Here is a 25,500-nt window from a genome sequence, read left to right on the forward strand (position 1 = left end):
CACAATGTATAGTTGTTTGAGAAGCTTTCAAAAAGTCCCATCCAAGAATGACATCATGACTACACTCTTGTAAGACAATGAATTCTAAGGGCTATGTATAGCCACTTATACCCGCACAAATGACACATCTTCCTGTAGGTTTTACATATTTCCCATTAGCCACCTTCAGCAGAGATGTTTTGTTGTCGATGAATAAGGTTTTCTGCAACTGGCAATGGTACTTCTCTGAAATGACTGAGTATGATGCTCCAGAGTCCACAAGAGCTTTGGCTGGTCAGCTATCCATGAGGATATTGATGTAGTTTCATGTCATTTTTGTAGTGACCAACAGCGGAGGATTTTTCTCTTTGGCGGCCTCACCTCCAAAGAAGGTCGCTAGGTGATCGGCTGGAGCTTCTGAACGGCGATGGAGACCTTGATCGGCGTGTTGGGGAGTGTCCTCTCCAGCGGCTAGCTCGTACGATGGTGACCTAAGTCATCCTGCACCCACATCATCTTATTAATCTCCATCGTCCCGGAGTTGGCGGCGGCTAAGATCGGTCTGCTGTCTTCTGGCACAGACATCATCAAACATCCGCCGCCTTTCTCGACAATAGTGCACCACATGGTCTGGTCATCCACAGTGGAGACATACTGGTTGGTTATCCTGGTTCCTCTAGACATCAGTCTTCCTTGGTGCCCAAACAAGTTCCTAGTGCGGCATTGTGCGAACGTAACTTCGCCTGGGTCTTGATGTTTTTACTGTTTTAAAGGGAAATGAAGGACGAGAGATTGGGTTCAATGACTTTTCCACTTCCTCCCTTATGACCTCTTGAAGTGTCTCGGATTTTTGTTCGCCGTGCAATCCAAGTGCCTTCTGAACTTCCTCTCTCACTATCTGACGAAGAACACGTGTGAAATAAGTTTCTTCCTTAATCATAGGTATGATGTTTGGAAGCCGTTCAAACTTCTTGCATGTAATTCTTTTTTGATCCATTGTCTTGATATACTGGCACAATTTTATGAAGTTGTCTGCTGTCGAAATCTCCTTCAGGAGTAGGGCTTGATATAAGTCCACAGCAATACCCTCCACAGCAACACCCTCCACAGCAACACCCTTCATGCGATGTGCAACCTAATCTGCCTCCTCCATTATAGGATCCACTATTTTACACAGCTCCAAGACGTCTTGAATGCAGGATGCTGTAGTTTCTCCTGGACGCTGTGCTCTGCACTTTAATTTATCTTCAGCCTTGCACTTCTGTCGTTGTGTGTCGTCGAAATACTTCCGCAGTTCCGCCTGGAATACTTCCCAGCTAGTGAACTTTTCCTCATTGTTCACATACCATTGCTTGGCAGTGCCCTCTAAGTAAAAAATTTGTTAGCCAAACACACGGTGTCATCCCATTTGTTAAATTTAGTTATACGCTCATATACCTTCAGCCACTTGTTTGGATCTTGGTCATCGTCACCTAAGAACACGGAAGGATGTCACATGTGGTGGCACATAGTTGCTGTCATCGTGACATCCTGTCCTCCTCCTGCCTCAGATCGATAGCGGTCTGTTGAATTTGGCTCGAACGCGGGTTTCTGGCCACGTAAACGGTAGATCTGTCGTGGTCTAATGGGAGCCACTGTGTCGTCGATAATGTGTGGTATCACAGGTTCCAATACCCAGCGCCTCCACCAGAATAATATCACGTAGAGGAAGGTGTAAGTAGATGAATGACAAACATTAACTTCACATAATGAAGGCTTATTCAGCACTTGCACATACAAGAGTGCGGAGCAAACTGCCTTTGGTCAGAATACATACGGTATATAATACAGCTACAGAACATTCCAGTACGATGATTATTTGCCATTTATGGATACTTCTAGAATGTACTCGAACCTAATATTGAAATTAAAATTTTACAGTTCAGGTGAGTTTTGAACTCACATTTGTGAGTTTCACATGTGTGAACACATATTTGTCTGCTTATGTCTGTGTATGTGCGGATGTGTGTGTGTGTGTGTGTGTGTGTGTGTGTGTGTGTGTGTGTTTGTGTGTGTGCGCGCGCGCGCGAGTGTACACCTGTCCTTTTTTTTCCCCCTAGGGAAGTCTTTCCGCTCCCGGGATTGGAATGACTCCTTACCCTCTCCCTTAAAACCCACATCCTTTCGTCTTTCCCTCTCCTTCCTGAAGAAGCAACCATCGGTTGCGAAAGCTAGTAATTCTGTGTGTGTGTTTGTGTATTTTGTTCATTGTGCCGGTCTGCCGGCGATTTCCCGCTTGGTAAGTCTTGGAATCTTTGTTTTTTAATATATATATATATATATATATATATATATATATATATATATATATATATATATATATATATTTTCTGCAGTTTTCCCCAATGTACTCCAAATTGCTGAGATTATGCCAGTCTTAAAAAAGGGAGATTAGCATCTGCCCCAAAACTACTGATCAATTTATATTGTCCCAGTTTACTCCAAACTTTTTTCAAATATAATGTACAACCACCTAAATAACTACAAGAATGGTTTGAAAAGTTCTCGAAACAGAATGGACATAAAGTATGTACACCACTGATTTTTTTTTTAATTTTTCAATATGGCATCCTTGTAGATTAATGCACTTGGTCCAACAATGTTCCAGTGCCTTGTTACCAGCTAGAAAATGAGTTTCCTCCAAGCCTGCAAAATAGAATTGTCAACTCCATCTATCAATACTTCATTTGAAATGAATCTTCATCCACCAAGAAAAATTTTCTGTTTTGGGAAGAGATGGAAGTCTGATGGAGCCATATCGGGTGAAAAAGGCAGGTGTGGCAACAATTCATACCTTAATTTGTGTAATTTTGCCATAGCGACGGCACATCTGTGTGGGCATGCATTGTCTTGATGCTAAACCTGGCCATTTTTCACATATCTTTTGTTGCAATTTGTCCAGGAGGTTAGCATAGTAATCTCCAGTAATTGTTTGCCCAGTGGAGAGATAATTTACAAACAAGATGCCCCTTCAAATCCCAGAACACTGATGCCATGACCTATCCCACTGAAGGAACTGTCTTTGCTTTCTTTGGTGGTGGAGAATCAGCATATTTCCGCTGCTTTGTCTGTTTTGTGTCTAGGGTATAGTAGTGAACCCAAGTTTCATCTGCCGTCACAAACTGGTGCAAAAAATCTTGTTCGTTTCTCCTAAAACCAGTCAAACATTGCTGCAATATGTCCATTCTCATGCGTTTTTGATCCAGTGTCATGATTCGCAGCACTCATCTTGTAGATAATTTTTTAATTTCTAATTCTTCACTTCAAATGTGATATACCCTTTCAGATGAAATGTGGCAAGCATGAACAATTTCACGCACTTTGAATTGGCGATCCTCCATGACCATTTCATGCACTTTTGCAATGATTTCTGGAGTAGTGACACTTCTTGACTGACCACTGTGCAGATCATCATCTAAGCTATCCTGACCAAATTTAAATTCATTTGTCCACTTGACAACACTTGAATATGAAGAAGCAGAGTCCACCGGTGTATTCTGGAAGTTGGCAAGAATTTCCTTTGTTTTCATATATCTCTTTATGAAGTACTTAATCACTGCTTAAATCTCAATTTTTTCCACCTTTGCAAATCACTGTGTAGGAACAACAACAGAGCCACATCACCGCCACAGCTCTCTTCCAAGAGCACTGATGTGTCATGTGTTAACAAATGATTCAAATGGCTCTAAGAACTATGGGACTTAACATCTTAGGTCATCAGTCCCCTAGACTTAGAACTACTTAAAACCTAACTAACCTAAGGACATCACACACATCCATTCCCGAGGCAGGATTGGAACCTGCAACCATAGCAACAGTGCAGTTCCGGATTGAAGCGCCTAGAACCACTCGGCCACAAAGGCTGGCCATGTGTTTACAGGCAACACTCCAATCAATATCATGTGAACAACTCGATGATTTCGGAAAGCATGAACTTCTCCCCAACAGACAGTATGGATTCCAACGCAGCAAGAGCACCAATACTGCTATCACTGAAGTTGTTAACCAGATGTTAACTGCACTTAAAAGTAAGGCACTAGTATCAGCAGTGTTGTGTGAACTCAGCAAAGCTTTCAACTGTATACCATTTAACGTCCTACTCGCAAAACTGGCATATAATAGCATAAACAGTCCATCATTAACTGTAATCAAATTATACCTAAGCAACAGGAGGCAGTTTATATCAGTTAAAAGTAGATGTTCCTCATAGAAGGAAGTCTGGTGTGGAGTGCCACAGGGCTTGGCCCTAGGCCCCTTTCCATTCATCGTTGCCATTAACCATCTGACTTACCATGTAGGAGCAGATCCAATAGCTTGGCTCAATATGCACCATGGCGTGATAACCTTTTTATTTAATATTCAAACCTATTCTGCCGTATGTGGTCACCTGCAATGAATCTGTACACACAAGACAAACAAATTATGTATATGGACAACTGACAAATACAGCACCACTACAGGAAAGAATACCTCATCCTGGCATCAAACTGTAGAATGCATTCCCAAATTCCAAAAGAATAATAATAGACTGAAACATTTTCAGATCAACAGTGAAGGGTCACTTTGTGAAGCACTGCATCTCTACAGAAAGGGAATATATAGAGTAGCAAAACTGTACCATCAATTAAGATTGTTTTTCAAATGTGTATACAGTAATATTGTGTAATATTACCTTTTGCTAAACTCATGTCTGTAAAAAATTTCAAGAGATATGTATATTGCTTAAGAAATGGTCCAATACTTTCTGTACACTGTACAGCCCTACATTCACAGGACCAATAAATAAATGTTCAACAGCTTAAGATATTGAAATTTTTTTAAATGCAGTTCTATGTCCCTACCCCCATGAACCATGGACCTTGCCGTTGGTAGGGAGGCTTGTGTGCCTCAGCAATACAGATAGCCGTACCGTAGGTGCAACCACAATGGAGGGGTATCTGTTGAGAGGCCAGCCAAACATGTGGTTCCTGAACAGGGCCAGTAGCCTTTTCAGTAGTTGCAGGGGCAACTGTCTGGATGATTGACTGATCTGGCCTTGTAACACTAACCAAAACAGCCTTGCTGTGCTGGTACTGCGAACGGCTGAAAGCTGAAAGCAAAGGGAAATGGATAGGTTAAAGTTAGATATAGTGGAAATTAGTGAAGTTCGGTAGCAGGAGGAACAAGACTTCTAGTCAGGTGACTACAGGGTTATAAACACAAAATCAAATAGGGGTAATGCAGGAGTAGGTTTAATAATGAATAGGAAAATAGGAATGTGGGTAAGCTATTACAAACAGCAAGTGAACGCATTATTGTGGCCAAGGCAGATACGAAACACACGCCTACCACAGTAGTACAAGTTTATATGCCAACTAGCTCTGCAGATGAAGAAATGTATGATGAACTAAAAGAAATTATTCAGATAGTGAAGGGAGATGAAAATTTAATAGTCATGGGTGACTGGAATTCGTCAGTAGGAAAAGGGAGAGAAGGAAACGTAGTAGGTGAATATGGATTGGGGGTAAGAAACGAAAGAGGAAGCTGCCTGGTAGAATTTAGCACAGAGCACCTAATCATAGCTAACACTTGGTTCAAGAATCATAAAAGAAGGTTGTATACATGGAAGAATCTTGGAGATACTAGAAGGTATCAGACAGATTATATAATGGTAAGACAGAGATTTAGGAACCAGGTTTTAAATTGTAAGACATTTCCAGGGGCAGATGTGGACTCTGACCACAATCTATTGGTTATGAACTGTAGATTAAAACTGAAGAAACTGCAGAAGGGTGTGAATTTAAGGAGATGGTACCTGGATAAACTGATAGAACCAGAGGTTGTACAGAGTTTCAGGGAGAGCATAAGGGAACAATTGACAGGAATGGGGGAACGAAATACAGTAGAAGAAGAATGGGTAGCTCTGATGGATGAAGTAGTGAAGGAAACAGAGGATCAAGTAGGTAAAAAGGTGAGGGCTATTAGAAATCCTTGGGTAACAGAAGAAATATTGAATTTAATTGATGAAAGGAGAAAATATAAAAATGCAATAAATGAAGCAGGCAAAAAGGAATACAAACGTCTCAAAAATGAGATCAACAGGAAGTGCAAAATGGCTAAGCAGGGATGGCTAGAGGACAAATGTAAGGATGTAGAGGCTTATCTCACTAGGGGTAAGATAGATACTGCCTACAGGAAAATTAAAGAGAGCCACTTGTATGAATGTCAAGAGCTCAGATGGAAAACCAGTTCTAAGCAAAGAAGGGAAAGCTGAAAGGTGGAAGGAGTATGTAGAGGGTCTATACAAGGGCGATGTACTTGAGGACAATATTATGGAAATGGAAGAGGATGTAGATGAAGATGAAATGGAAGATACGATACTGCGTGAAGAGTTTGACAAAGCAGTGAAAGACCTGAGTCGAAACAAGGCCCCGGGAGTAGACAATATTCCATTAGAACTACTGACAGCCTTGGAAGAGCCAGTCCTGACAAAACTCTACCATCTGGTGAGCAAGATGTATGAGACAGGCAAACTACCCTCAGACTTCAAGAAGAATATAATAATTCCAATCCCAAAGAGAGCAGGTGTTGACAGATGTGAAAATTTCTGAACTATCAGTTTAATAAGTCACGGCTGCAAAATACTAACAGGAATTCTTTACAAACGAATGGAAAAGCTAGTAGAAGCCGACCTCGGGTAAGATCAGTTTGGATTCCATAGAAATATTGGAACACGTGAGGCAATACTGACCCTACGACGTATCTTAGAAGCTAGATTAAGGAAAGGCAAACCTACGTGTTTCTAGCATTTGTAGACTTAGAGAAAGCTTTTAACAATGTTGACTGGAATATTCTCCTTCAAATTCTAAAGGTAGCAGGGGTAAAATACAGGGAGCGAAAGGCTATTTACAATTTGTACAGAAACCAGATGGCAGTTATAAGAGTCGAGGGACATGAAAGGGAAGCAGTGGTTGAGAAGGGAGTGAGACAGGGTTGTAGCCTGTCCCCGATGCTGTTCAATCTGTATATTAAGCAAGCAGTGAAGGAAACAAAAGAAAAATTTGGAGCAGGTATTAAAATCCATGGAGAACAAATAAAAACTTTAAGGTTCACCGATGAAATTGTAATTCTGTCAGAGACGGCAAAGGACTTGGAAGAGCAGTTGAACGGAATGGATAGTGTCTTGAAAGGAGGATATAAGATGAACATCAACAAAAGCAGAACAAGGATAATGGAATGTAGTCGAATTAAGTTGGGTGATGCTGAGGGAATTAGATTATGAAATGAGACACTTAAAGTAGTAAAGGATTTTTGCTATTTGGGGAGCAAAATAACTGATGATGGTCGAAGTAGAGAGGATATAAAATGTAGACTGGCAATGGAAAGGAAAGCATTTCTGAAGAACAGAAATTTGTTAACATCGAGTATAGGTTTAAGTGTCAGGAAGTCATTTCTGAAGGTATTTGTATGGAGTGTAGCCATGTATGGAAGTGAAATATGGACGATAAATAGTTTGGACAAGAAGATAATAGAAGCTTTCGAAATGTGGTGCTACAGAAGAATGCTGAAGATTAGATGGGTAGATCACATAACTAATGAGGAAGTATTGAATCGGATTGGGGAGAAGAGAAGTTTGTGGCACAACTTGACCAGAAGAAGGGATTGGTTGGTAGGACATGTTCTGAGGAATGAAGGGATCGCCAGTTTAGTATTGGAGGGCATTGTGGAGGATAAAAATTGTAGAGGGAGACCAAGAGATGAATACACTAAGCAGATTCAGAAGGATGTAGGTTGGAGTAGGTACTGGAAGATGAAGAGGCTTGCACAGGATAGAGTAGCATGGAGAGCTGCATCAAACCAGTCTCAGGACTGAAGACCACAACCACAACCACAACAACAGCCACAACAGTTCTACATCAATAATATGAATTGGAATCAGTCAACTCATACAAATACCTGGCTACAACAATTTGTGCAGACATGAAATTGAATGGTCACGCAGACTCCATTGCAGATAAAGAAGGAGTCAGACTTTAATTTATTGGTAGGATACTGAGAAAATGCAGTCATTCTATAAATGAGAGTGCTTGTGAAACACTCATGCAACTTATCCTAGAATACTACTTACGTGAGTGGGACCCATAGACCCATGTCTAACAGGATTAACAAAGGATACTGTAATGATCCAAAGAAATGTCAGCACTACAAACTTTACTGTAGCATCCTAAAGAAGGTAATAAATAAATGAAAAAATATGTGCATTAAGTATGAAATTGATAAGTCTGACAACAAAATATAAACAATTTCGAATGTAATAAAGTGGGAAACTATATATATATATATATATATATATATATATATATATATATATATATATATATATATATATATATATATATATTAAAAATAAAGATTCCAAGACTTACCAAGCGGGAAAGCGCCGGCAGACAGGCACATGAACAAAACACACAAACACATACACAGAATTGCTAGCTTTCGCAACCGATGGTTGCTTCTTCAGGAAGGAGAGGGAAAGACGAAAGGATGTGGGTTTTAAGGGAGAGGGTAAGGAGTCATTCCAATCCCGGGAGCGGAAAGACTTCCCTTAGGGGAAAAAAAGGACAGATGTACACTTGTACACTCGCACACACACACACACACACACACACACACACACACACACACACACACACAAACATATCCATCCGCACATACACAGACACAAGCAGACATATTTCTGCTTGTGTCTGTGTATGTGCGGATGGATGTGTGTGTGTGTGTGTGTGTGTGTGTGTGTGTGTGTGTGTGTGTGTGTGTGTGTGCGCGCGAGTGTACATCTGTCCTTTTTTTCCCCTAAGGGAAGTCTTTCTTTCTTTCACTATTTTACAGGAAATACTGTCCACACCAACAGACTTAGTATTTTTAATGAGGTAATAATTCTTTCAATCTATTTTACCGTAACATGAGTAAGGATAATTGTGGGGGTCTATTACTGATAGCTTTCTGTAGAAGAGCCAATGACTCATCCACAGAACCTTTACAGCTTGCCTTCTCTGCTGCTGCTGACAAAAAGTGCCTGTTGTTTCTGCAACCATTTCAGGTTTATTTACAATATTGGTATCTTGTTTAATTTCAATGGGTGTCCTGTTCCCCCTTTTTGTTGCCTACCAATAAACTGAAGTCTGACTCCTCCTTTATCTGCAATGGAGTCTGCGTGACCATTCAATTTCATGTCTGCACAAGGCTAAAACTAGCTGTAGTGATACCACTGTTTAAAAAACGCGAGAAAAATAATGTTACAAACTATCGCCCAATATCCCTCTTAACCATCTTTTCCAAAATTCTTGAAAAACACATGCACAGGCTGATTGTCAGTCATCTTAGCTTCCACAATATCCTAAACAAGAGTCAGTTTGGTTTTCATGCTGGTCTTTCTACAGAACAAGCAGTATTCTGTTTCACCAACCAAGTTCTGGAAGCCATGAACAAAAAATGTCTCCAGTAGGTATTTTTTGTGACCTCTCAAAACCCTTTGATTGTGTAAACCATCTAATCCTTTTGAAAAAGGCAGAATATAATGGTTTGGATGGTACCATTGGTTTGGATGCTATCATTGGTTTGTGGCTCCAATCATGCCTAAAGGACCGAAAGCAGACTGTAATGCTGAATGGCTCATCCAGAGAACCTTCTTCATCTGAGTGGGGCTCAGTAAGTTGTGGTGTGTCACGAGGCTCTGTTTTGGGTCCACTGCTATTTCTCATCTTCATTAATGATCTCCCACTTTTTTCTAATACAATCAGTAAATTTACTCTTTTTGCAGGTAACACTACAATTCTAATTGACAATTTTACAGACAACAATCTTGAACAAACCACGGATAAAGTTTTCAAATATGTTTTAAACTGGTTTTCTTCAAATGGTCTCTCACTCAGACAGATAAAACCCTTTATATGAGATTCCATACTCCACAAAGAAATCTGGAAGAAATTAACATTAAGAGCAGAGATCAAGAAATACAAAAACCTGAGATTACAAAATTCCTGATAAATATAGACAGCAAATGTAACTCATCAGCATACATTCTTCATCTTTATAAAACACTTAGGCCAGCAATATTTGCACTACGGATTATTGCTTCAGTGGCTGAAGTGGACACCATTAGGGCTTCGTACTTTGGCTATTTTCATTCATTAATGTCATATACTATTATATTCTGGGGGAACCAACCTCTTGCAAAGAAAATTTTCAATGCATAAAAAAAAGCCATTAGAATAATGAGTGGTGTCCATCATAGGCACTTTTGCAGGCGCTTGTTTCGAAAGACGGGGATCCTTACCAACTCCTCACAATATATCTTTTCCTTGTTGACCTTTGTCTATAAAAACTATTCTATCTACAAAGAAAATAGCCTATTTCATGACTATAACACGAGAACCAATAACAGTCTGCACATTGAACTGAAAACCCTCACTATGGTTCAAAAAGGAGCTTATTACTCTGGCATTAATCTGTTTAATGCTCTTCCACCACACATCAAACGCCTTCACAAAATATTGCCGGCATTCAAACAAACTCTCGAGGAGTACCTGATAGAGAAATCTTTTTATACAGTTGATGAATATGTGAAAGAAAATGTATATAATCACTGAATTTCTGAGTGTTGTAAACTTAATATAATTAATTTTATTTTGAGTACTATCATAGGCATCTGACAATTATTTATTGGTATTCCTGTATTTCCTTTGGAATATTTAGTTTATCTTGACTCCTGTATATATTACTCATCCTTAACATGTGAGTCACAATTTTCTGTAAATTGATTGTTCTGTTGTTTAGTTGATTTTTAGTGACATTGTTTATTTTTATTGTATTTATACAAGTTATATTTGAACTACGTAGAATCTGACACGTTCCATATCCTTGTGATTCACTCGCTACCAGGATCTACGGTACATGAAATAAATAAATTGGACCATGGTAGTCAGGAAGACACAGTACGTCTTGATTTCTGAAAAGCATTTGACTCAGTATCATACTTATGCTTATTGTCAAAAGTATGATCATACAGGGTATCAAGTGATTCAGGATTGAGGGCTTTTTGGTAGGGAGAATGCAGCATGTTATCTCAGATGGACAGTCATTGTCAGATGTGGTAGTAACTTTGGGTGTGCCCCAGGGAAGTGTGTGGGATACTTGCTGTTCATGTTTTATAGTAATTGCCTTGCAAAAAATATTTATATTAGCCTCAGATTCGTTCTTATGATGAATTTATCCATACTGAAATTTGTCTGAAAGAAGCTGCATAAATATTTAGTCAGATCTTGACAAAATTTCAAAGTGTTGCAAATACTGGCAACTTGCTTTAAATACTCGGGAATTTAAAACTGTGCACTTCACAAAACAAAAATACGTAGTATCTATGACTATGACATCAATGAGTTGCAGGTGGAATCGGCCAACACATATAAACATCTGGTTGTAACACTTTGAAGAGAGATGAAATAGAATGATCACAAAATAGGCTCAATTGTGGGTAAAGTAGGGGTATACTTCAATTTACTGGTACAATACCATGGAAATGCAATCAGTTCTTAAAGGAGACTGCTTACAAATCAATCCTGTGACCCATCATGGTATATTGCTCAAGTGAGTGGGACCCATACAAAACAAGGCTAACCGGGGGTACTCAATGTATACAGAGATGGGCAGCACAAATGGTGAATGTTAGTTTGATCCACAGGAGACTGCCACGGGGACGCTGAAGAAATTGAACTGGCAGAGTTTTGAAGACAGATGTAAACTATCGCAAGAAAGTCTACTTGCAAAGTTTTAAGAATCAGATTTAAATCATGACTACAGGAATACACTACAACCCCCTACATATCACACTCACATGGGTCGTAAGAACAAGGTTAGAATATTTACAGCACACACAGAGGTATTCAATCATTCTTCCCATTCTCCATAAATTATTGGAACAGGGAAGAAACCTTAATAACTGGTACAATGGGATGTACTCTCTTCCATGCACTTCACGGTGGTGTGCAAAGTATAGATGTAAATGAAGAAGAGCAAAATGAATGGCCAAACGTTTGTTTTACTCATGAAAGAGCACTTAGTGTTTGCCCTTTAAATACTGAGGTTGTTCCTAGAAGAGATACTCTGCTATAGCAGACACACTGGGAAACAATTCCTTGACACAACTGTTAAGTAACAGTAGCTTCACGTGATTTTTAACTTTTTTTCTGTACAAGTAATCATTCAGATCTAATTGCCATTAGGTCACCAATTCCTTTCTCAGATTTTAATAAATTGTAAAGTTCATACCTTATTAAACTTCCTGGCAGATTAAAACCATGTGCTAGACTGAGACTCGAACTCAGGATCTTTGTCTTTCACGGGAAAATACTGTACCAACTGAGGAATACAAGAACAACTCATGATGCATCCTCACAGCTATATTTCTGCCAGTACCTCATCTACAAGCTACCAAACTTCGCAAAAGCGCTCCTGCAAAATTTTCAATCTGTAATCATATCTTAATGTTTACATGAGATTCAAGTTCTACCCATCATGTGTAGATTGTCTAATTATCCTAGATAAATTTCTGAAAAGACATTTAATACAACACTGGGTAGATCTTCAACCCTGCCATCTGTATTAAACTTATGAATCTCAAAACCTGGAAAACTGCACTCTCCCCCATTACAACAGCATGATAAGAGAACTGATGGTTTTAGACTCACTGACCTTTCTTGTAAGTTTTTAATCAATTTAATACTTGATGTACTTGTTGCTATAGATAACCAGTTAATATTTTTGGGCCATTTTTCATACACAGCTTCTCCCAGATGGTGTGGCATCCTGAATTTGCGTTCATCTTACTATGTGTAACTGTTTTTGACAGTAAATAAGCCACTAACAAAAGCATCCAAGCTGGCTGTTTCTTCCCTCTATAGTCTCGATTACACTCTTCATGGCAACCCTTCTCCTCCAACACGAGTACCCGATGAGACCAAATCTTTCCCTGTGTGCTTTTCTGGCCATTCTAAAAAGAGCAATCCAATTTGCAACAGATTAAACAACTGAGGCTAGCTCGGGAGTCTTTCCAGCAACAGACTATGTCAACGACAACCAGGAAATTGATATCCTTGTAGTCAAAGACTCATGATCTGTGAGCAGTCTGTCATTCAACCCCTGACATAGCTGGACCAATCTCCTCAGTCACATCAGAATGTACAGCTTGAGATCTCAAGTGACGTCAAAGGCACCTTAGGTGTCACAGTTTTTATGCTGGGCACTCTCCCTCCAGCACAGCTCTGGACAGCAGCCAAAGCCTGTCAACAGTAGGCAACACAGCTTCTATAACTAGTACGGTCCCTAGGCATCTTTCACCACCGAACAGAATGATCTTAGCTTAAGAAAATTTAAAAAAAAATACTAAAACCAAATAATTTATATGTAAGTGGAAGGGGAATCACTGTTATCAGCTGCAGCAGGACATTAAGTGGAATCAGTGGCAATGAGTGAAAATGTGTACTGGACCAGGATTTGAACCAGGGATCTTCTCTGCTTACTAGGCAGGTGCTGTAACCACTGTGCCATCCGGGACACAGTGTTACCGCAACTGCACATGCTATCTCGGTACGCCTCACAGCCAATCCACACTCCCACCGAGTGCCACCTATCTGCCTAGCAAGCAAGAGATCCCGGGTTCAAATCCCCATCTGGTATGCATTTTAGCTTGTTGCCACTGACTCCACTTAATGTCCCACTGTAGCTGACAGCACCAATCTCCCTTTCATTTAAATTTAATGTTTTGAAGCTGCAGGATCAGCGTGGTGTCTGTTCTTTCAAAGGAACACACAGTATGCATCAATATAACCAAACAATTTAAGCTAAAAACTCAAGAACACTAACTTAAGAATCAGTTGAGAAACTTCTTACTGCTTCCATGTGGACACAGTCAATACACACATGTAACAATAATAACCTTACATAATAAGACAGACAAGATAAGATCCTATTCACTTCAGCACACATGAAAGTAAATGGCACAAAATCAAATGCTGATATGTTGCTGTTTAAGCTGGTAACACTGACGGCTATTACTAAGACAAAACGGTAAGAGTTATGCTATTTGTGGCTAGTCAGCAGGTGTGACTTAAGAATTAAAAGCGCATTAGAATGTAACACATTTGTGCACTCAGTGTGAGAATAATGTGGAACCTTCAGTCCAATTGTAGAACAAATATGAAAAATGGCCATAACTGAGAGACTTGTTAGTGAGTACGGAATATCAGACACGAAAGTGAAAATGATATACAGTTTATGGTTGACTGATTTATGCATACAAAGGTTATTTGGTGGATCTGAAAATGTATACGTCAATATCCAGGAAAATGGCATACACCATCTTTTTGCAGATCAGTGTGGTCAGATTCAGCAGTTCGCAACACGTACTAATTGGATCATACATATACATTCATCCTCAACACTGTGTAGCAGTAACTCTGAATTCTGTAAATGGGAACTGTCCCTCCCACGCACCCTTCAGTCTTTTAACTTCCACCGCCATACATCTGTCTCTGCTCCCTTTACTTGTTTCATTTCCTTTCATTCTTATTTGTCCTTTAAATGTGATCATTAAATATCTGTACATATTATACGCAGTACATCAATATAATGAAGTTGGGGCGAGTTATTTATGAAAAAAACAGGTAACCAATGTAGTTTTAGCAGCAATGAGAAACAATTTTATAAAGTACATTTATGAGCTATACTAATCTTGAAAGGAGGATATAAGATGAACATCAGCAAAAGCAAAACTAGGGTAATTGAATGTAGTGAAATTAAGTCGGGTGATGTTGAGGGTATTAGATTAGGAAATGAGACAGCGTGGAGGGTAAAAATCGTAGAGGGAGACCAAGAGATGACTACACTATGCAGATTCAGAAGGATGTAGGTTGCAGTGGGTACTGGGAGATGAAGAAGCTTGCACAGGATAGAGTAGCATGGAGAGCTGCATCAAACCAGTCTCAGGACTGAAGACCACAACAACAACAACTAATCTATGCTGAGGCAGAATAATTATTACTGGAATTACCAGAATTCAAGTATTTTTGTTGAATGGACAATTAATTATCACTGATTAGGTACACAGATACGTAAGTGTGTATGTCCAACCCAAACATGTTTCAATGAATTCTTTATAGCTGTAGTGAAGTTTGATGTCAGCGTAACAGATTATTACAACAATAGATATCCCTTTGGCCTTGATAAAGATTCTGAACACCTTACAAAGTTTTCAGAAGTTTCCATGAAGGATACAGAGAATGCAATTTTATCATAAAAAAACAAAAATTCTACAGGTTGGTATGAAATACCCACTAAAGTTGTAAAAGCAATACACAATACAATCATACATCCACTAGCTCAAGCAATTAATTATTGTTTTGGGGATTCTGCTTCCTGATGTGCTGAAGTACGCCAAAGATAAACACTTTTCGAAAAGGGATCGAGAGAGATTATATGAAATTATTGTCCTATCTCAGGTCACCCTGTCATATCTACAATATTTGAGATATTTGCTGTTACCCAAATCCAATACTTCAAAGTAAAATATTCCATTGTACAACTGTTACAAGAAACTGTTTTCCAATGAGACGAGCTGGTTATAGCAGAACATCTCCTCTAGGAACAAATATTGATTTTAACAGAAATCAATTTTGTTGACAAGATACGTACATCATTAGAGAAGAGCAATAAAGTAGTAGGGATTTTCTGTGACCTCACAAAGGCTTTAGATTCTGTAAACTATGCCTTATTTATTTACAAACTTGACACGTATGACATTACGTACAGCAATCTACAATGGCTTAAATCCCTTATGCAACAGAAAGGAAGGAGTTAGCATTACTTCAAATGGGATAAATTATAATTCTGACTGGAAAATAATAGCTCAGGGTGTTTCACAAGGCTCTATACCTGGCTCAGTCCTATTTCCATCCTGTGTTAACGATTTACCATTAAATATCAGCTCCCCATCAGTTCTGTTTGCAGACAATATGTCTAATGTTGAAAATCAGAAAAAAATCCCAGATCATTGACCAGTATCCTCAGCACTATAACCCTGTGCATCACATCTGGACACGTGTCATGGCACCAGGCCACCAGCATTCTACACTCAAATACTCTGCCAACAGCATCTGAGTACGCCAGCCGCTGTCCGTGACTTGGGCACACTGTACGGCACCTAACATGCCATCTACTAGAGTCCTCTATATAAGAAAAGCACAGCAGGTGCTTGACCTCAGATTGTATTCTGCTGTTTATTGTACCATTTCTGTGGTTGTTATTTACTTGAATGTGGACAAATAAACTTTTGTTCTTTGAGGCCGAGTCACATTACTGTTTGTGTCTAGCATTATGGCACAACTGGTAATGAGTGTGGTGTTCACTTCCAGGTGCTAAGCCTATTTGGTTGTTTTGTTGGTTCTAATGTCCATGGAGGCAGCACTCGAATCTCTCCTCGAGCAGCAGCAGGCTCTTATGAATGCTACCACAAATTTTCAGTCACATCGACTATGCAGTCTTCTATACCATCAGCCTATCCATCGTCATTTGCCCGTTAGGCTGATGCAGCTGATGACTGAGACCCTTAAAGAAGAGGCGTTGGCAACACTTCCTTGTTTTTGGTGTGACTGTTGCAAACATGTAAGGGTTTGTTCCTTTCTTAAATTTCCCCTCGGATTTACCAGCTGTTTATCAGTTAGCCCTGCTCCAGGAACCAGCATCAGCTTTGTTCAATGATAGGCATAAATTGTTGTACAGTTGTCACTGTGAGTGCATACATCATTGCAGCATGGACCAAGGTCTATCACTGTCACAAACAGCTCCATTAGTCCCACTGGGCTTGGTCAGATAAACTCCACAGCCTCAGTTGCATATGTCAGTTTGTTACTGATGTTCATCAGGATTCCTATGCAGCTTCTACGATTCGTGCTACCATCATTCGGTTTGCCCTGGACAAGGAGGCGCATCAACATGCAACTACAGTGGGAGAATCCATTTTTAGCTGAAATGTTGCCCTATCTTTCAAGGTATGTCATTCGGCTGGTGATCAGATTGAGGCCTGGTGACCATGGTGGCTCTATTTCTGGTCATCAGGCATCAGTCAATTCCCAGGAGGAAGACCGTGAGGCAGCCATGCATACACAGCCTCTGCAACACAGGACAGTGATGTGCCCCAAACAAAAACAACCAAAACATATGCAGCACTCTTATCTTGCCCATACTGTGCAACATGACAGGACCATGTGCCTTAAGTGCTGGGTGACTTACAACTAGTGAAAAAAAAAAAAAAAAGGTGACATACAGTATCTGTGTATTGTTCCCAGCTACAGAAATGGATGTGGATGTTAATTGCCTGTCTCCTGCTTACAAATAAAACAAACTGTTTATTGCAGTGTGAGTGATGGGCAAAGAACTCAGGCTACAAGTGGACATGGGTGCAGCTGTTACATTTATGAACACACAAATCTATGTGGACTTGGGATCTCAAGTGTTGTCTCTAATTAATCGGCGTTTAATGAATTACAACAGGCAGAATATTCCAATATGGGGGCAATTTATGGCTCCCATTGCATATACATCTGTGGTCTGTTCCTTAACTTTTTTGGTAGTTAATGATGCTGATGCCAACAATCTGCTCAGTCTGGATGCTTTTGGTTTTTTCATTGCAGTTGCATTGCACCTCGTTACCAAGTAGGCCTTACCAGCAGTTAGATAAGTGTTATTCTGCGTTCTTCCCTCTTTTTTTCCAGATGAGTAATGTTATGTCACTTATTGTACAGCCGATATTATCAGGAAACCTACAGTGCTGCTGCATTTTTTCCGTACTTGCCCTAACCTATAGCTTTGCACGATCAGGTGAAATTAAAAATGTACAGACTGACACCATTGGGATCATACAGCCTATTATGTATAATGAGTGGTCTAAATACTGAATGCCCAGCTCTGCCTTTGCAGTGACTTAAAAGCTTCCATTAATGCTCATCTATCAGTGACACTTGCCCTTTGCCCTGCCAAGACAAGTTGTTGGCCAAATTCACAGGGAGCCAGCTTTTACCTAAAATAGATTTACCTGAAGCCTATTTACAGGTTTCATTGGACGAGGCTTTCAAAAGGCTCCTTGTGATCAACTCACCCTCTGGGTTGTACCAAAATCAGTACGTCCCATTCAGTTTGGTAGCACCCCTTTGATTTTTCAGCATTTTCTGCAACAATTGATGAAGTCTCTTCCAGGGTGAATCAACTACCTCTCTGCCATTGTCATGATGGGTGCATCCATGGAAGAGAATTAATGCAGTTTATGTTCCTTGTTCACAGTCTTACATACAACAGGGCTGAAGTGCAACTTGACCAAGTGCCACTTTTTTCGGCCATCCATTGTGTGTTTGGGGTTTGAGGTTTCTCGGGATCATCATGTTGGCACTGTCACAACTCTGACTCGCCCTTCCAATGTCAAAGAACTCCAATTGTTTTTAGAGGAAATTGCCTACTATCATAAATTCATTTCAGGTGTGGCCAAATTGGCCCATCCTCTCTATGAACTGCTTCACAAACATGCTGCTTTTTGGTGGGCGCTGGCCTGCGACCGTGCTTTTGAAATCTAAATTACATTCTGCAGTCTACCTTCCATCCTGGCCACCACCCGGTCTTGTTTACAGATGTCTCTCAGTATGGTCACAGGGCCATTCTTGCACATAGCTGAGAGGACGGTTCTGAGAATCCGATAGCTTACGCGTCAAAAACGCACAACTCCGCTCAGCATCACTACTCCCAAGTTGAAAAGAAAGCTCTTGTTATCTTATACACCCTCAAAAAGTTTTATGTGTTCTTGTATGGATCTACGTTCCACCTCATTAGAGATTGCAAGCCTTTGTTTATGTTGTTTCATCCTTCTAATTCATTGCTTGAGAATGAAGCACATCATCTCCAATATTGGGCCTTGTTTCTGCCTCATTTTAGGTGTACTACACAGTATGCCACTGCCAATGCACTGTCCTGACTTCTGATGAGGTCAGATCCAACTTTTGATCAGGATGAGCTCCTTTGTTTTCATTTCGCAGCCGAGGCACAGTGTACAGTGGAAGGGTTTTCATTTATGTATGCGAAAGAAAATTCCTGGCAGATTAAAACTCTGTGACAGATCTCTGCTCAAGCTCAAAAGATTGCCATTTGTGGGCACTGCTGTTACCAAGTGAGCTATCATGGATGACACACAACCAACCTTCACAGTTTCATTCTGCCTGTAGTTATCAACTAGTTTCCAAAATAACACACACTCAGCTGTAGAGTGAAATATTCATTCTGGAAGCTTCTATTTCTGCTTTAGTGTAGTAAGCCCAATGAATTTAATTTTCTTGTGTATTATCAAGGCTACTTCTGCCACAACATATATCTGCAAAGCAAGTGGTAACATTCATGCTTATAGTTTTCTGTGTGTCCATCAATTATGTTTGCTTAGACCAGGATTTTATATCAAAAGTGTTTCCATTGACTACATCAAGTGTATTCTCTCCACTTGTTATCAGTACATGTGTGTTATCTGCATATAAAAATGAATTAGCCTTAGGAATATGCTTAGGCATGTCATTAATATAGGCCCGGAAATGCGAAAAGGGCAGGACCAGGAACTAAGCCATGTAGGAACAATATATTTTACTTTCTTTGTTTACTTGGCCAGTAAGATAAAGACTTCTTAGAGTTTATGTTTTCAGCAAACTGCCCCTTTCCATAGAGACAGCTACAACATCAGTTACAGACAGGGACAGTGGCAAGGGGAGGGGGGTGCTATAGTCTCCCCCCCCCCCCCCTCCCGATGGAGTATCATATTAGACTGGATAAAATGACTTCAGAAATCAGCAAATATATTACTCCAGCAAATTCAACCTTTTTTTTTTATAATTATGTAGCAATACAGGTTGCAATGTATTTCAAACACACTTTAACAAAAGAATAAGAGTGGCGAATGGCACACTATCTAAGCCAATAAATATCATTTAACTTAAAATGGGCATCTTATTATTTATTAATACACATTTTTGACCCTGAACTACAAAACCCTTACCAAAAACTACTTTTAGCATAACAAAATTTTACCAGTTTGTCAGCAGAGGACCACAACTCTCCTTTTGTTAAATGATATTCCATTCCCCCAAACCCCTCCCCCATTAGCCCCCACCCCTCCCCCTTGAAAGACTTCTAGAATAGCCCCTGATTACAGACAGCATCTCAAATTCCATATTTCACAAGTTTTGCAACGAGTAACTCAAAGCTGACCATATTAAATGGTACTCAAGAACTGGTCGCACCAGTCTCGCAAAAGGTCACCTTTACAGATGAACCACACTTTCCTAAAATTTTCCCATTAAATATACAAATGTGGCAAACAGTGACCTTACACAGAATTGGATGAATTTTTTCCATGCCTACGTTAAGTGGTAGACCATTTACCAACAATACTTTGGACATTCCTGGTGGTTTCTGATCTATGAACTAGCATGTGTAGAGGTCCTGTCTTTGTTGTGGTTTTCAGTTCGAAGACTGGTTTGATGCAGCTCTTCACACTATTCTATCCTGTGCAAGCCTCTTCATCTCCGAGTAACTACTGCAACCTACATCCTTGTCAATCTGCTTACTGAATTAGTCTCTAGGTCTCCCTCTACGAGTTTTAGCCCCCACCCTTCCCCCAGTATTAAACTGGTGATCCCTTGATGCCTCAGAGTATGTCTAACCAACGGATCCCTTCTTCTAGTCAGGTTGTGCCACAAATTTATCTACATCCCAATCCTATTCAGTATCTCCTCATTAGTTACATGATCTATCCATCTACTCTTCAGCATTCTTCTGTAGCACCACATTTTAAAAGCTTCTATTTTCTTCTTGTCTAAACTGTTTATTGTCCATTCTGTAAAGAATCTGAGTTAGCATTTTGCAACCATGGCTTATTCTGTTAAGAATTCATGTTAGTATTTTGCAGTCATGAGCTATTAAACTGATAGTTTGGTAATTTTCAAACCTGTCTGCACATGCTTTCTATATAACTCGAATTGTCATATTCTTCTTTAAGTCTGAGGGTATTTCGTCTGTCTCATACATCTTGCCCACCAGATGGAAGAATTGTGTCATGGTTGGCTCTCCTCAGGCTATCAACAGTTCTAACGGAATGTTGTGTTGGGTACTCCTTGGGCCTTGTTTTGACTCAGGTCTTTCTGTGTTTTGTCAAATTCTCCATGCAGTATCATACCTCCTATCTCATCTTCATCTACAACCCCTTCCATTTCCATAATATTGCCCTCAAGTACATCTCCCTTGTATAGACCCTCTATATACTCCTTTCACCTGTCTGCGTTCCTTTTATTTTTTTGTTTAGGACTGGTTTTCCGTCTGAACTCTTCATATTCACGCAGGCGGCATCTACCTTACCCCTAGTAATATATGCTTCTGCGGCCTTACATTTATCCTCTAGCCATTCTTGTTCAGGAATTTTGCACTTTCTATCAATCTCATTTTTTAGACATTTGTACTCCCTTTTGTGTGCTTCATTTACTGCATTTCTATATTTTCTCCTTCCAGCAATTAAATTTAGTCTCTTATTTTGCCCAAGGATTTCTACTAGCCCTCATCTTGTTACCTATTTTATCTTCTGCTGCCTTACTATTTCATCTCTTAAAGCTACCCATTGTTCTTCTACCATATTCTTTTCTCCTATTCTTGTCAATCATTCCCTAATGCTCCCTCTGCAAATCTTTGCAATGTCTGGTTCTTTCAGTTTATCTAGGTCCCATCTCCTTAAATTCCTACATTTTTGCACTTTCTTCAGTATTAATCTACAGTTCAAAACCAATAAATTGTGGCCAGAGTCCCCATATGCCACTGAAAATGTCTTACAATTTAGAAACTGGTTCTGAAATCTCTGTCTTACCGTTATATAATCACTCTGAAACCCTCCATTGTTTCCAGGCCTCTTTGACATATATGATTCTTTCAGTGTTAGCTATGATTAAATTATGCCCTTGTGAAAATGAAATAATACGGTTTATGGTTATGATTCTCTCTTATGTTACATCAAAGAATATTCGAACATCTTCAGGAAGACATTTGATATTCAGCACAAGGTAAGTATTGTAACCCCTTGCATTTTGCAGTATGGTGTGATTGTAAACAATAGGCTTCAATTCTCAACCAAACTGTCACCTTCCAACTGAGGCTAGACCTCAGACTGCACTATATATATCAATCTGTCACCACAACCAAAATTTTTGGGAGGGAGAGAAAGTAAGACATAATTTTAGCCAAATATTGCAATTTTTCCCTTTTTGATACAAAAGTCTAACTTTTGTAGATCAACTGAAGCAATCGATGCCACTTAACTGACTTAAACTAAACTACCACCTTTCAACATAAAAAAAAATTCTTGACCTTGGGCCACGCAACGGATAAGTAACTATTTCACTATTATCTAAGATGAAGTATTTACATCCTGTGACTCTGCCAACTCAACCAAACTGTCATGTTCCAACGTAACCTCAACTATGGGTTACATTACAGATCATTGTCACCCCAACCAACCATTTCAAAATCTGATACAGACACAAAAGAAATACTGTCATTGGCCTGCCCTCTTTCTGTTTGTATAAAAGCACATAGGATATGACATGCCACATTATCATTCCATTAGATTAGCCTATATTACGAAGCCAACATCCAGAATCAGTAGGTTCAGTGGACCCATTTTTGCTATTTTTAACTCATCAGGATACATTTCCTCTCTGGAGTATGCATTTAAAATATTCGACAAATTCATAATCCTCTTTATGTTTTCACTCTCATGATGTTTACATTTCTCTCTGTCACACACATAATTTAATTTTATTAGTAATCTTAACCCTGTGGCACATAATGTCAACTACAGTGGACAACTGATAATGGTCAATTCTTTGCCATTTTCAATCAGTCTTGAGGCTACAAATGCACACAGTTCACTGCAGTGGACACTCCCTACTGGTGTTGTGCACTGCCTGCATTTGCAGCCTCATGACTGACTGAAAATGGCAGAGAACTGACCATTAGAAGTTGTCCACTGCAGTGAAACTCATGCACCACAGGGTTAAAGTACTTTCTCCTTCCCCACAGTATCACTTTCTGTCTAGAGTTACTGGTTGCAAAGTTCTGGGAAGGGGGAAGAGTACTCCCCTGTTTAGGCATCTATCTACTGCTTCATGTTACTTATATCTTAATGTATCATTACAGTATACAATGTATTGAAATTTTGAGCACATAAATGTGTTCTGGGCAAGTTCCCACTTTGTCACTTGAATAAATTGTGAACTCAGTACAAAGATTAGCTGGTCCTTTCGTTTGAAGTCCCTTACAACCTTCTGCACAGGTATTGTTATTGCAAACAGGTACTGAAATGTCAGTATACTGAATAGATTGATAAAAAGTAATATTATCAAAATGAGGAGTCATAGCACAATGTAAGACAGTTAGTCAAAATATTAGTACTTGAATATATATTAAACAGGTACCTCAAATTCTGAGGGCAAATATAATTCTACTAAAATATTAAATATGAAAATACCGGATGTATTAGTGATTCCACATACATTTTTATTTTGTAGTCATTATAACGTGTCGTTTAAAAGACTTGAAGTTACCTGGTAAGTCAACTGCCACCGTTTTATGACCTAATGCTGCCATTAACTGCAGTGTCCCAAGATTTTCCCAGGTTTCTGACTTAAAACTTCGTCCATGTAGGAAAAGAAGCGATTGTCCGGATGCCTTTACACCATTTGGAATTTCGGCTTCTCGGTAAAACATGTCAATGCCCTATTAAATAACATATGTTTTACTATTGTATTAAAACGCTAATGTGAACAAACGTTGGCATTCGTACAAAACTTGGCGTACATACGTGTATTTTATGCGTGTGGGAAGTGATTTGTACATCTTTTTTTTTCTTAATAGCTTCTTCAGGAAATTCTTTACCCAAAATATCAACAGTTTTCCAGTCGATTGCCATCTGCAATAACCACAATTTCACAGTTAAGGTAGCACTGCACAATGTTGTACACAATCTAACGCTGAGAAATCTACTCACGTCTAGAGTATGCTGGTAACTAAACTTTCCTGGCGCAACGATGATAATAAAAACACAGACAAGAAAGATAACGGCTCCTAATTTAATTCCACACTTCATTGTAGCCAGCGAACAAACAAGCAAGATAAAAATATGTTTGCACCATACTCTCAGCAACTGACAGAACTATGTCTTCTTCACCTAAGCGTTGAAAGACAATGCCACAAAACCTTCAAATATTAGCACTTCCGTTTACCCGCAATAGAAACGAGATCGTGTGTGTGTTATGTGAGCAGATATGTCATCTTTTCATCTTTCGTAATTCCAAATTGATTCTGTTGGCGGTTCAATAGTGTGACAATAGGTAACATACTGATACACAGACAAGACAAAGCGTTTCCCACATTTTATTTTAGGAATTATACAAAAATGATGAGTTTATAAGAATCCTTTGATACTTGGGAAGACAGAAGTGGAACTGTAAAACACGAAAAGGGCAAAATACAGCACTTCACAAGAACAAGTCCGACAAGCAAACTGTTCTGTTACGTTTCCGTGAAGGCGTGAACCAACCACAGTATAGGACACGTGACACTCACTATGCCTCCAATGCAAGCATTTACTGCGCTGTTTTTTTTTAAGAATACAAACAACAAAAAGAAGCCGCTGATCGAGGGAACAGATTAACATGAGAAAGACTGACCCTGAAAATCTGCTTAAGGGTATATTACTGTCAGTAGCCGATGATTATCTACATTAGCTTTCTTTAAATGGACGATTAAAATTTTAATAACGTTTTAGGGCCCTTGCAAAATGGCAAATTTGTCAGATTCCTTCGTATTTAGCAACGGATGTGCCGAACAAGTCAGTACACGTACCAAATCAATCAAATTTTTCAGTTTAATCCCTTGAAACAGATGCGTTTCGTGTACGCTGTATTCTGATATTAATGACTACAAATGCAGGTAAAACATTTCTAACATTGACTCTGGCAATGTTTTTGAAGAGGAACACGAAAACCAAGAAAAAAAAGATGCAGGTCCAGAGAATGGTTTAAAATGAGAGAGGATTATACACATAAAAATCTGTTAACAGAAATGTCACATTCAAAACCTGTGATTAGGCCTAACTCAACTTCTTGCTCATAGACCGTGGAACTTAAGCGCTCACGATGAAAAAGAAGTCAAAAGTATGCGCAAATTTATTCTTTTCCATTTCGTCCTGTAATGCCAGTTTATTAAAATTCCACGACATGGGAACATACACTGAAGTCGTGGGGTAGCTCCCTAATTTGTCGAACCTCCTTTTGTCTGGCGTACTGCAGCAACTTGACGTGACATGGACTCAACAAGTCG

General features: G+C 39.4%; 1 protein-coding gene across 1 annotated transcript in view; it reads right to left on the reverse strand.

Annotated features, from left to right (window-relative positions):
- Nucleotides 1-24,920, reverse strand: part of LOC126354267 (putative protein-lysine deacylase ABHD14B) — a 57,998-nt gene extending 33,078 nt beyond the window's left edge. The window contains exons 1-3 of the mRNA XM_050003801.1: nt 24,167-24,920; nt 23,981-24,088; nt 23,724-23,895 (exon numbers count right to left, since the gene is read on the reverse strand). Of these exons, the coding sequence (XP_049859758.1) occupies nt 23,724-23,895; nt 23,981-24,088; nt 24,167-24,265 (379 nt within the window). The 5' untranslated portion in view covers nt 24,266-24,920. The remainder of the gene's footprint in view (nt 1-23,723; nt 23,896-23,980; nt 24,089-24,166) is intronic.
- Nucleotides 24,921-25,500: the final 580 nt, after the last annotated feature.

The sequence above is a fragment of the Schistocerca gregaria genome, chromosome 3 (genome assembly GCF_023897955.1).
Source record: "Schistocerca gregaria isolate iqSchGreg1 chromosome 3, iqSchGreg1.2, whole genome shotgun sequence".
NCBI lineage: Eukaryota > Metazoa > Arthropoda > Insecta > Orthoptera > Acrididae > Schistocerca > Schistocerca gregaria.